The 12,420-nt window shown below is 36.7% G+C and overlaps 1 protein-coding gene across 2 annotated transcripts in view; it reads left to right on the top strand.

Annotated features, from left to right (window-relative positions):
- The window catches only part of GRB14 (growth factor receptor bound protein 14), a 125,853-nt gene extending 120,425 nt beyond the window's left edge, over nt 1-5,428 (top strand). For both annotated transcript variants that reach the window (XM_040229247.1, XM_040229246.1), the window contains 5 exons: nt 669-785; nt 876-948; nt 1,093-1,180; nt 3,407-3,500; nt 4,793-5,428. In XM_040229247.1, coding sequence (XP_040085181.1) covers nt 669-785; nt 876-948; nt 1,093-1,180; nt 3,407-3,500; nt 4,793-4,939 — 519 coding nt within the window. In that variant the 3' untranslated portion in view covers nt 4,940-5,428. The remainder of the gene's footprint in view (nt 1-668; nt 786-875; nt 949-1,092; nt 1,181-3,406; nt 3,501-4,792) is intronic.
- The last annotated feature ends 6,992 nt before the right edge of the window (nt 5,429-12,420 follow it).

The following is a 12,420-nucleotide window of genomic DNA, read 5'->3' as shown; positions in this document are numbered from 1 at the left end:
GCAACTCTCATTTTGCCATGTTTATGCCCATAAGATGAAAAAACATTCACAGACTAAATCATAGAAATTTTAATATTATGGAGTTATCGGAATTATTTCATTAAATTTCATTTTCTAAGTTAGAGGAAAGTTGATGTGATAAACTTTTAAAATACATGTTGGTTTATTATAAAATATGAGTACTGTTTCTTTCTAAAGAAGTAATGTAAGTCAATCTGTTATAGCTTTAGTGTATCTTGAATCTTAATAAAAGCTGTTTTATAAGTAGATAGATTTAATATTTAAATAATCATTGATGAATTTCAAAACACAATAGAGAGATGAATTTGGAAGCAATGGATATTTTTAGCCATATGAAGAGTTATTTTTTTTGTAAGTTGGTTTTTTTCTGCTTAAATGAATACAAAGATACAGGGTTGCTTTAGGAGAAAGACACTTACCTTGAAAGCTATTAATCTCTCTTAATTCAGTGACCTTAACAAATAACTGTGTAACTTACTTAAATTATTTTATAGCATCATTTCCTATTCAATATGTATTGTTAACTTTTTAATTTCCTGCTAGTTACCTTTGGAACCATATCCTAAAATGGAAATGATTGCCAGCAAAGAACTGAAAGGTAACTTCAAAGGTATTTTCAAGGTAAAAAAAAATGTGCTTTTTTCCAGAGAAGTATATCAGAGAATTCCCTGGTAGCAATGGACTTCTCAGGCCAGAAAACCAGAGTTATAGAAAATCCCACTGAAGCCCTTTCCGTTGCAGTTGAAGAAGGACTAGCTTGGAGGGTACAGATTAGCTTCATGTTCTTCAAAATTTTATGATTTGAATTTGTTTCACCCTGAAAGTTGAAATTTGTTCCCCACTTCCTTATGCAGAAAAAAGGATGTTTGCGCCTGGGCAGTCACGGTAGCCCCACTGCGTCCTCACAGAGCTCTGCCACAAGCATGGGTATGTCTGCACACCGTCGCTGTGGCCAGCTGGGTGGGAAGGTTGCATTTAGATGCAGTCACTGAGGGGCTAGGGTCAAAGTACATGTCATTAGACTATGATCATTTCAAACAAATTTTGTATTACCCCACTTTATTTCTTCAGCGATCCACCGGTCCCAACCATGGTTTCACCACAAAATTTCTAGAGAGGAAGCTCAGCGATTGATTATTCAGCAAGGTCTAGTGGATGGGTAAGTTAGATTTTGAATAGCACTGATTTTTGATTTCTCCTATAATCAGTAATTACTTATTCAACACACAAAGAGAGTTTTGATTTCAGCTCAATAAAACAGAAGTGACTTTGTGCTGTAAGGATAGTTGCCAGTGAATCCTAGTCATACCTAGACAATACCTGTTACATAGTGGTTGCGTAGTCTTTGTCCATAAAGAGGATAGTTGAGTAGGATTCTCTGGTCTTAAACAGTGGTAGTTAATATTTTCCCATTCTGTGCCTCTCAGATATTAATCGATGGGGGAAAAACTGAACACGTTTTGGCGTGTCAACATTTTGATTTGAATTGATTAGTATGATGGCAAAGTATGGTTTGTGTCATGACAAAACCGCATCTTACAAAACCACGAACCACATCTTACATGTTACACATTTTTTTAAGTTTGATGGAGGGTGTGTTAAAGTAAAATGTAAAAGTAAAGTAAAAAGCTGTTTCTTATGTACTTAGACTATTTCATGTTTTTCTGTTTACATCCCATTCCTTTCCTCTAAATTTTAAGTTTCAAGTAATATAAACCTATGAAAATAGTACTTTTTGACCCTTCTCATGTTATCTTTTCATGGGATACCATAGAAGACACAGGAGAAGCAGAAAATTTATTATGCAAGATTTATGGTCTAAAGAATTTTATTCTTCTCAAATTACTCAATGTTACAGATACTTCCTATAATATAATATTAGCTGAATTTTATTCCTAAATGCAGTACAGATTAAGGAGGTTGTATTGAGGTTTGGATGGGAAATAAAACCAGCACCAATTTAAACAAGTGGTAATGGGATCTTATATCTGCAAGGGTTGGATTAAGATGATGGCAGGATTTCAAGGTGATTTAATACAGACATTTGGATAAAAATGCGTTTTCATGTAGAAGATTATTAATAGCAAGTCAGCATTTCAGTAGACTCTAAGTAAGAAAAGATTTCAATATACTCTGCATGGAACTAGATCTTTTTAGATTAAATCTGAATAATCAGCAGAATTACCATCTGATAAGACCAATAAAAGAAATAAATCACAAAGGATTGTCAAAATATTTTGGAGGATTATAATTTTCCTTATTTCTGAGCCCAGTTTTTTGAATTGAATGACATAACTGCATAAAGAATGACAGTATCGTTATGTTTTACGTTTTTTAATTTTAAAAAATTGTTTTTGGTATTCCTTTTGGAAAGATGTGATGCTGTCAGTCAGTCCACTAGGTGGTAGTGTTGATCCACTCAGGAATCCGGAATGGGGAGAGAATTTGAGCTTGACTGACCAGGGAAACTCCCTTTTGTCCCATCTCCCAGAGATGTAATGTCAGAATCACACAGCACAGATGAAATGGATAATCTTGTCAGACGTCTGTGATGGCTCACATTTGGCTGTCTGTTTCCCCAGGCACAGTGAGATTAGTATTGGAGTCACCAGTGGGGACTGTTCTCACAGTCTGTTTGCCAGCAATTAATACAAAGACGGTGAGGCACTGAGTTGCCAGTTAATAAGAATCCATGCCTGGCCACATTTTTCTTAGGCCATTAGGACATGTCTTGTTTTTCTAGCCTGTTATAGAGACTTTATGCTACCTTTTTCAAGGTTGAAGTAAATGTTGTTTGGATGTTTCTCTTACTAAAAATATTTTGCTCAAACATTTAATAAATGATTTCAGGATTGATTTTTTAGAATATATTCACTTCTCAGTTTCAGTTGTATGTAATAGTAGGAACCAGAATTAAAAAAAAAAAAAAAAAAGGATCCAGTATAGAAGTGTGGGTTTAAAATTTTTTAATTCTAAAAATTTTCTTTCTGCAGGACCTTACATGACCCAGAAGTAACAATATGCTAATGATTCATTCTCTGTACCAAAGAGTTGCATATGATTGCCCAACTTCCCAATGGAAAAAGGACTTGGCAATAATTGTTGATGCCAGCATAGCTTTATATTGGTTATTGTGAGCAAAAAATCGGACAAATGACTGTATTTGTACTATTAAAATTAAATTCATTCCAATGATAGTTTTATAATATTAGAGTATATCATACCATATTGTTTACCATGTTGGATAATCCCATCATTGAATACACAGTAAAGGAAAACTCTGGCTACATTTAGAAATATACTTCCTGGATTTGGTATAGGCTATATTTCTATTAAATCCATGAATAAATATAGAAAAATATTGAAATTCCTTCTCTCTCTTTAGAGTTTTCTTGGTACGGGATAGTCAGAGTAACCCCAAAACTTTTGTACTGTCAATGAGTCATGGACAAAAAATAAAGCACTTTCAAATTATACCAGTAAGTATTTGTGATTTCTTATTCGTGTATTAGAGATGACCTTAATGCATAAGCTTTTGGAGACTTTAGTTTTCTTTGGTTCTTTTATTAAATATAATATGGGAGTTTGTGCTTTGACTAGAGTTAAGTATGGCAGAAATGGTTTTATGAGTCTGAATTAATATAAGAAATGCAGGAATTATAAAAATTAAATTTCCCTTTTCTCATGAAATATGATTTGGTAATATTGTATAGACCCCATGCCACCTATTATTAAAAGGCCACTGAAAATTCTTTCTCCTGAAATCTACTAGTGGTTCTTTAAAAACCATTATTTTAAAGCACATTCTCCTCTCTTGTCCCAAAAATGTTTTTTTGTAGTTTTGTTTATAATCATCATTATGGATCTGTAAGCAGGTTTTGTAGCACTGGAGATCATTGTTTAAACTATTCTGAACACCTTTTGAAAAGGTCATTCTGCTTCCAGGTGGCACAGCTTGCTTTGAGGTTTTGTTGTTGTTATTGCTTCTGCTGCGTATGTGTGTGTGTATGCGCATGCGTGCATGTATGTATGCATGTAGTCTGTGTATTAGAACCAGATAGTGCGGAACAGAGATCCAGTCTACTTTCAAGACAGTATTAACCTGAAATTGCTGAGTTGCTAGTGTTTTCTTTTTTCAAATGAACTCTTTTTGAAATTATCCAATCCATATGAAGTTTCTTCCTGACATTTGATTATGTGAGTGACATCCCTGGCAAATTATGAATTGCTTACTGCCCAAAGATCTCAATGCAAAGGGAAAAAACAAAGCAAAACAAAACAAATCAACCTGTCATTCCATTAACATAATGTTTGACTGCTCCAGAGTCAATTTACTGACACAAATTCTGGTGGATATTCACTTTTAAATATACAAAGTGAGGCTTTAGGTAGACAGCAATTAGAAATGGAAATTGTTTTCTGAGGGTAGGCACTAAAATCTTCTGTTTACGCTTACACTAAATAGTGCAGGTTTCTCACTGTTCTGTATTGATGCAGACTTGTCCTACTATTCTAACTACAGAACGTTGAGAGAATTAAAGATACAGGAAGTAGAGCCACACTGCTTACCTTGGGATCAGATGATATTTCCTTTAAATGAAAGTAAAGTTACAAAAAAGAAGTGGTTGTGCCAGAATCTTCTTTTCACTGTCCTTTAGTACTATAAATGTGTCAGTTTGGGCATTTAAAGATGCAGTGTGCAATAGAACATGATTGACTTTCTGAGTAGTTTTTTTCCCTTCTTACTGGTTTATTGTTTTTCCTGTTTCAGGTGGAAGACGATGGTGAGATGTTCCACACCCTAGATGATGGACATACAAGATTTACGGATCTAATCCAGTTGGTGGAGTTCTATCAACTCAATAAGGGCGTTCTTCCTTGCAAGCTGAAACATTATTGTGCTAGGATTGCACTTTAGCCAAACCAGAAGTGACTTGTTAAACTGTTGAGGAAAAAGAACTCAAGAAAAAGACCATAAATAAGGGTGAAGGCATTGCCATGGTGGAAATAATCTATTTCACCTACAATTACAAAAAATAGTTTGTACATGACAGATAATTCCAGATTTGGATTGACATTACCTTCATCATTTCAAAATTCATTAGTTACAATTAAACCTCAGAAAAAAATGATTCAGTGTGTTCTTGTGTGATTTTATATTATTATAATATTTTCTTCAAATATGCATAATTTAGACATCTTTCTGTCCTTATTTACTATAGCAGCATTAGAATTCTCAACCACAAAATGTGAAAAAAATTTGAGGCTCAGAATGAATTATTTGTGGACTGAATTTCAATTATACTACTGTTTTTATAACTTAAGAAGTATGATAAAAATTTGAGTTATCAATTAAAAGAAGCTACTTGAAACCTGTTAATAAAACTAAAAACTATTTTGAATTGTATATTTTCTGAGTTTATTATAACCTTAAGATCAAATCATATTTTGAAATAACAGCTTAAAATGATTTTGAAATATATTGATTTTTCAGAATGACTTTTATTACATATTAAATTATTAATTATACCATAATATTTACACTGGTATTGTACCTATCAGTGACATTATTTATTGCATTTGTTTTCATTTATTTAAGGATTGACTGTCTAGCTGTTTTTAAGAAAATGATCAAAATGTAAAAAAAAAAATATATGATCAAAATGTAGAGGGGACTTAGATAATTTGCACATGCTTTCTCATGGCATGTAAATTTATGACAGTGTAACATTTTCACCTTAATATTTCCCATTTGCCCCATGCTGTAACTTTCAGAAGGTTCTTTAGATCCTTATACAGCTAGATCATTAACCTGATCAAAATATTAAAACCAAAGATGTAAAAATCTATTAAGATTCAAATAGGTAAATCCATGCTGTTCTCTTTTCATACCCACTTTTCCGTTTCTCACCTTGGCAACATCACTGTGGAGCACAAAGGTTTCGGAAAGTTGTGGCACCAGCCTCCCTTATCACCTCCCTGAGACCACCTAGAAAGCTTTTGTTGGGATTCTGTCTCTGTTTTTCCTACTTTTTGTGAGAAGGGTATTCAGTGTTCTAAAAAAGGATGAGAAGTTAAATAGCAAAAAAACATTAACATAATACACAGTGTTGCCCATCTGCTCTGATCCTTGTAAAACATTGTGGGAAAGTTAAGATTTTTTTAAGAATAATATTTCAAAAATGCATACTTTAGTTTTAAATAAAAGCTATACATTTTTAGTGATAGAGCATCTGAAAATATTCACAAAATGCTAATAAAATCAGCAGTTTCTAGAAAAGAATTATTGACAGAATTTAAAAGTACTCAATTTATTTTTAGCCAGTTCAAACCTAATTCTTAAAACACCAAAACTTAGAACACAAATCTGATGTTATCAAAGATTGATCTGTCCATATATATATACCTATGGCTGATTCATGTTGATATTTGGTAGAAACCAATAAAATTCTATAAAGCAATTATTCTTCAATTAAAAAATAAATAAAATCTTAAAAACACCAAAGAAAGAGATAGATCTGGTGTCTTACAAAGACTTGGATGACACACAGGATCTCTAAATAGAAGAGCAAGAGGTAAACACACTTGACTCTTTCAACCTTGTAGGATATCTTGGATTATTTCTGATTTATAAAAATGCTTTGTTTTGAATTGATATGCATTTTCTTGTTTTGCAGCAGGGTCAAATTGACAGTATCAGAATGCCCTGTTTTAAATGCTAGACTCTCATAAATTGACCAACATGTGCTTGTCTTCGCTATTATGTCTCTAACTTCATTCATTATCTAAATTTATTATTGTGGAGCCCAGATTTTGTACAGAATTGCTCACTTTGATCTTAAAGCATGAGCCAAGAAAAATTATTGAGGAAAGGTTGACATTATCCTTTCTGATTCTTTCTGATAAAGAATTTTGAATAGGTGTTAATTAGTATATATAACTTATAGGAAATTATATCTGAGAGTATCAGATATCCAGAGTTAGTACAGTGGCAACCCACTCCAGTACTCTTGCCTGGAAAATCCCATGGATCGAGGAGCCTGGTAGGCTGCAGTCCATGGGGTCGCTGAGTCGGACACAAACTAAGTGACTTCAATTTCACTTTTCACTTTCATGCATTGGAAAAGGAAATGGCAACCCACTCCAGGGTTCTTGCTTGAAAGAATCCCAGGGATGCAGAGCCTGATGGGCTGCCATCTATGGGGTCGCACAGAGTCGGACACGACTGACGCGACAGCAGTAGCAGCAGCAGTACAGTATTTAAATGAATTTCCAAGAAAAATACAAATTACATTTGTATTATTTTTCATTTAGGTTTAGCCAAATTCTGCTTGTTGTTCAGTTGATAAATCACGTCTGACTCTTTGTGACCCCATGGACTGCAGCACGCCAGGCTTCCCTGTCCTTTACCATCTCCCGGAGCTGGCTCAAACTCATGTCCAGTAAGTCAGGGATGTCATCCAACCATCTCATCCTCTGTTGTCCCCTTCTCCTCCTGCCTTCAATCTTTCCCAGCATCAGGGTCTTTTCCAAAGAGTCAGTCCTCAAGTGGCCAAAGTATGGGAGTTTCAGCTTTAGCATCAGTCCTCCCAGTGATTATTGAGGGTTGATTTCCATAGGACTGACTGGTTGGATCTTCTTGCTGCTATCACACCATTTTTGAATTAGGATTAGGAGAGATTAGCTGTGTTTTCTTCTTTTTTTTGCTTTTCATATGTTAGAGTTAGTATACAGTCCTAGAAAGAAAGAAAAAAAAAAAAGCAGATCTGGTACATCCACGTTGTTCTGTTTCATTTTTTTGTATGGGAGAATTATTTATTTTGAAACATTCAGGAGACCTAGTCAGACAAGATAGAAATTACTAGGAGTGTTTAGTAATTCAGAATAATTACTTTTTTTCACATATATAATGGTGTACGATCTGACTGATATATCAGTTGGAGATTTTTGTCTTAGTTCTATTTTAGGGTGGTCAACATCAGTTGAGCAAGAGAATTCCAGAAAAACATCTGCTTCATTGACTATGCTAAAGCCTTTGACTGTGTGGATCACAACAAACTGTGGAAAATTCTTAAAGAGACGGGAATACCGGTCAACCTTACCTGCCTCCTGAGAAAACTGTATGCTGGTCAAGAAGCAACAGAACTGGACATGGGACAACAGACTGGTTCAAAATCAGGAAAGGAGTATATCAAGGCTGTATACTGTCACCTGCTTATTTAACTTATATGCAGAGTACATCATGTGAAATACTGGGCTGGATGAAGCACAAGCTGGAATCAAGATTGCCGGGAAAAATATCAATAGCCTCAGATATGCATATGACACCACCTTTATGGCAGAAAGTAAAGAGGAACTAAAAAGTCTCTTGATGAAAGTGAAAGTGGAGAGTGAAAAAGTTGGCTTAAAACTCAACGTTCAGAAAACTAAGGTCATGGCATCCAGTCGCATCAGTTCAGTTCAGTTCAGTCACTCAGTCATGTCTAACTCTTTGTGACCCCAGGTACTGCAGCACATCGGGCCTCTCTGTCCATCACCATCTCCCAGAGCTTACTTAAACTCATGTCCACTGAGTTGATGATGCCATCCAACCATCTCATCCTCTGTTGTCCCCTGCTCCTCCCACCTTCAATCTTTCCCAGCATCAGGTCTTTTCAAATGAGTCAGTTCTTCCCATCAGGTGGCCAAAGTATTGGAGTATCAGCTTCGCCATCAGTCCTTCCAATGAATATTCAGGACTGATTCCCTTTAGGATGGACTGGTTGGATCTCCTTGCAGTCCAAGAGACTCTCAAGGGTCTGCTCCAACACCACAGTTCAAAAGCATCAATTCTTCGGTGCTCAGCTTTCTTTATAGTCCAACTCTCACATCCATACATGACCACTGGAAAAACCATAGCCTTGATTAGACAAACCTTTGTTGGCAAAGTAATGTCTCTGCTTTTTAATATGCTATCTAGTTTGGTCATAACTGTCCTTCCAAGGAGTAAGTGTCTTTTAATTTCATGGCTGCAGTTACCATCTGCAGTGTTTTTGGAGCCCCCAAAAATAAAGTCTGACACTGTTTCCCCATCTATTTCCCATGAAGTGATGAGACCAGATGCCATGATCTTCGTTTTCTGAATGTTGAGTTTTAAGCCAACTTTTTCATGCTCCTCTTTCATTTTCATCAAGAGGCTCTTTAGTTCTTCTTCACTTTCTGCCATAAGGCTGGTGTCATCTGCATATCTGAGGTTATTGATATTTCCCCCAGCAATCTTGATTCCAGTTTGTGCTTCATCCAGACCAGCATTTTCCATGATGTACTCTGCATATAAGTTAAATAAGCAGGGTGACAATATACAGCCTTGACATACTCCTTTTCCTGTTTAGAACCAGTCTGTTGTTCCATGTCCAGTTCTAACTGTTGCTTCCCGACCTGCATACAGATTTCTCAGGTGGTCTGGTACTCCAATCTCTTTCAAAATTTTCCATGGTTTATTGTGATCCACACAGTCAAAGGCTTTGGCATAGTCAATAAAGCAGAAATAGATGTTTTTCTGGAACTCTCTTGCTCTTTGATGATCTAGTGGATATTGGCAGTTTGATCTCTGGTTCCTCTTTCTTTTCTAAAACCAACTTGAACATCTGGAATTTCATGGTTCACATATTGCTGAAGCCTGGCTTGGAGAATTTTGAGCATTACTTTACTAGCATGTGAGATGAGTGCAACTGTGCAGTAGTTTGAGCATTCTTTGGCATTGCCTTTCTTTAGGATTGGAATGAAAACGGACCTTTTCCAGTCCTGTGGCCACTGCTGAGTTTTCCAAATTTGCTGGCATAATAAGTGCAGCACATTCACTGCATCATCTTTAAGGGTTTGAAATAACTCAACTGGAATTTTCATCATCTCCACTAGCTTTGTTCATAGTGATGCTTCCTAAGGCCCACTTGACCTCACATTCCAGGATGTCTGGCTCTAGGTGAGTGATCACACCATCGTGGTTGTCTGAGTCATGAAGATCTTTTTTGTACAGGTCTGTGTATTCTTGCCATCTCTTCTTAATATCTTCTGCTTCTGTTAGGTCCATACCATTTCTGTCCTTTATCAAGCCCATCTTTGCATGAAATGTTCCCTTGGTATCTAATTTTCTTGAAGAGATCTCTAGTCTTTTCCATTCTATTTTTTTCCCTCTATTTCTTTGCACTGATCACTGAGGAAGGCTTTTTTATCTCTCCTTGCTATTCTTTGGAACTCTGCATTCAGGAGGGTATATCTTTCCTTTTCTCCTTTGCTTTTTGCTTCTCTTTTCACAGCTATTTGTAAGGCCTCCTCAGAAAACGATTTTGCTTTTTTACATTTCTCTTTCTTGGGGCTGGTCTTGATCCCTGTCTCCTGTACAATGTCATGAACCTCCATCCATAGTTCATCAGGCACTCTGTGTGTCAGGTCTAGTCCCTTAAATCTATTTCTCACTTCCACTGTATAATCATAAGGGATTTGATTTAGGTCATACCTGAATGGTCTAGTGGTTTTCCCTACTTCCTTCAATTTAAGTCTGAATTTGGCAATAAGGAGTTCATGATCTGAGCCATAGTCAGCTTCCGGTCTTGTTTTTGCTGACTGTATAGAGCTTCTCCATCTTTGGCTGCAAAGAATATAATCAATCTGATTTCGATGTTGACCATCTGGTGATGTCCATGTGTAGCATCTTCTCTTGTGTTGTTGGAAGAGGGTGTTTGCTATGACCAGTGTGTTCTCTTGCCAAAACTCTATTAGTATTTGCCCTGCTTTATTCTGTACTCCCCGGCCAAATTTGCCTGTTACTCCAGGTGTTTCTTGACTTCCTACTTTTGCATTCCAGTCCCCTATAATTAAAGGACATCTTTTCAGTTCATGGCAAAAAGATTGCGAAACAATGGAAACAGTGACAGACTATATTTTGGGGGCTCCAAAATCACTGCAGATGGTGGCTGCAGCCATGAAGTTAAAAGACACTTGCTCCTTGGAAGAAAAGCTATATGACCAACTTACACAGCATGTTAAAAAGCAGAGACATTACTTTGCCAACAAAGATCCTTCTGATCAAAGCTATGGTTTTTCCAGTTTGTCATGTATGGGTGTGAGAGTTGGGCTATAAAGAAAGCTGAGTGCTGAAGAATCAATGCTTTTGCACTGTGGTGCTGGAGAAGACTCTTGAGAGTCCCTTGGACTGCAAGGAGATCCAAACAGTCCATCCTAAAGGAAATCAGTCTTGATTATTCACTGGAAGGACTGATGCTGAAGCTGAAACCCCTGTATTTGGCCACCTTATATGAAGAACTGACTCTTTGGAAAAGACCTGATTGAAGTCAGGAGAATGAACCAACAGAGTATGAGAAAGTTGGATGGCATCACCGACTTGCTGGACCTGAATTTGAACAAGTTCTGGGAGTTGGGTGAAGGACAGGGAAGCCATGCATACTGCCTTCCATGGGGGTAGCAAAGAGTCTGATACGACTGAGCTATTGAACTGAGCATCAGTTAGTCAGAACCCCATGTGGTCTCTGGCTTCTGGTCACCAACAGTGCTAACTCTACAGGTGGTAGCTATGTTACGTTACTGCTACCAGACTGCCACCTGAATTATGATTTCTCTGAAAGATTACCATTGGCAATGGTTACAAATCGGTGTTTCAAGCTGGCTCCACTATTTAAAAAGCTCTTCTCCCTATTGCCAGGCATTCTTAAACTTTTCTGTGCCTTGGATCGATCTCTCAGTTCTGGTGAAATTTATGAACTCCCTTCACAGAATATCTTTAAATGCATAAAATAAAATAGAATTTCAAAACAAAGTACTAACAGAATTGTACCTGTGTGATTATATTTGTAGATGGACTCCAGGTGGAAACACGCAGTAATGTGACCTGCTGTGTGTCCTGGCTGTGTTGACTGTTGCTCATAGAAAGCCTCCAGCGTTCTGTGTCTCATCCTCTAGGGAATACAAGGGTAATGCTCAGTCAGTGTTACCACACCAGTGGGGCACAGAGTAGTTTGCCTGAGATGCAGGTTTCTAGTAACATTATTGAACCCTCAACCGAACCGTACATGCCTCTTGTGGGATGTATCACTCCCTGCCAGCCCTGACACCCACACTTTTACCACTTAACACTTAGGAATGCTCATAACCAGGGCACTGCTTATAATGTCTCTAGTTGTGTATATCTTGGGCCACAAATTATAGATGTGAACAAGAGAAAGTTTAGCCTTGGACTGAGCACATAACTATATTAACCCAAAACGTCATTGCAGTGATTTCCCCAACTTGATAAAGGAATCCAAGTGAATTTTTAACCAGCATAAATATTTGTTTCTACAGTTAGAGTATCAGGTGACTAGTCCTTTACCACACTAGTTTGCTTTATAATTATAAAAAAATTTA

Source organism: Oryx dammah, unplaced genomic scaffold (assembly GCF_014754425.2).
Source record: "Oryx dammah isolate SB20612 unplaced genomic scaffold, SCBI_Odam_1.1 HiC_scaffold_27, whole genome shotgun sequence".
NCBI classification, from domain to species: domain Eukaryota; kingdom Metazoa; phylum Chordata; class Mammalia; order Artiodactyla; family Bovidae; genus Oryx; species Oryx dammah.
This window is presented reverse-complemented; position numbering and strand designations above follow the sequence as displayed.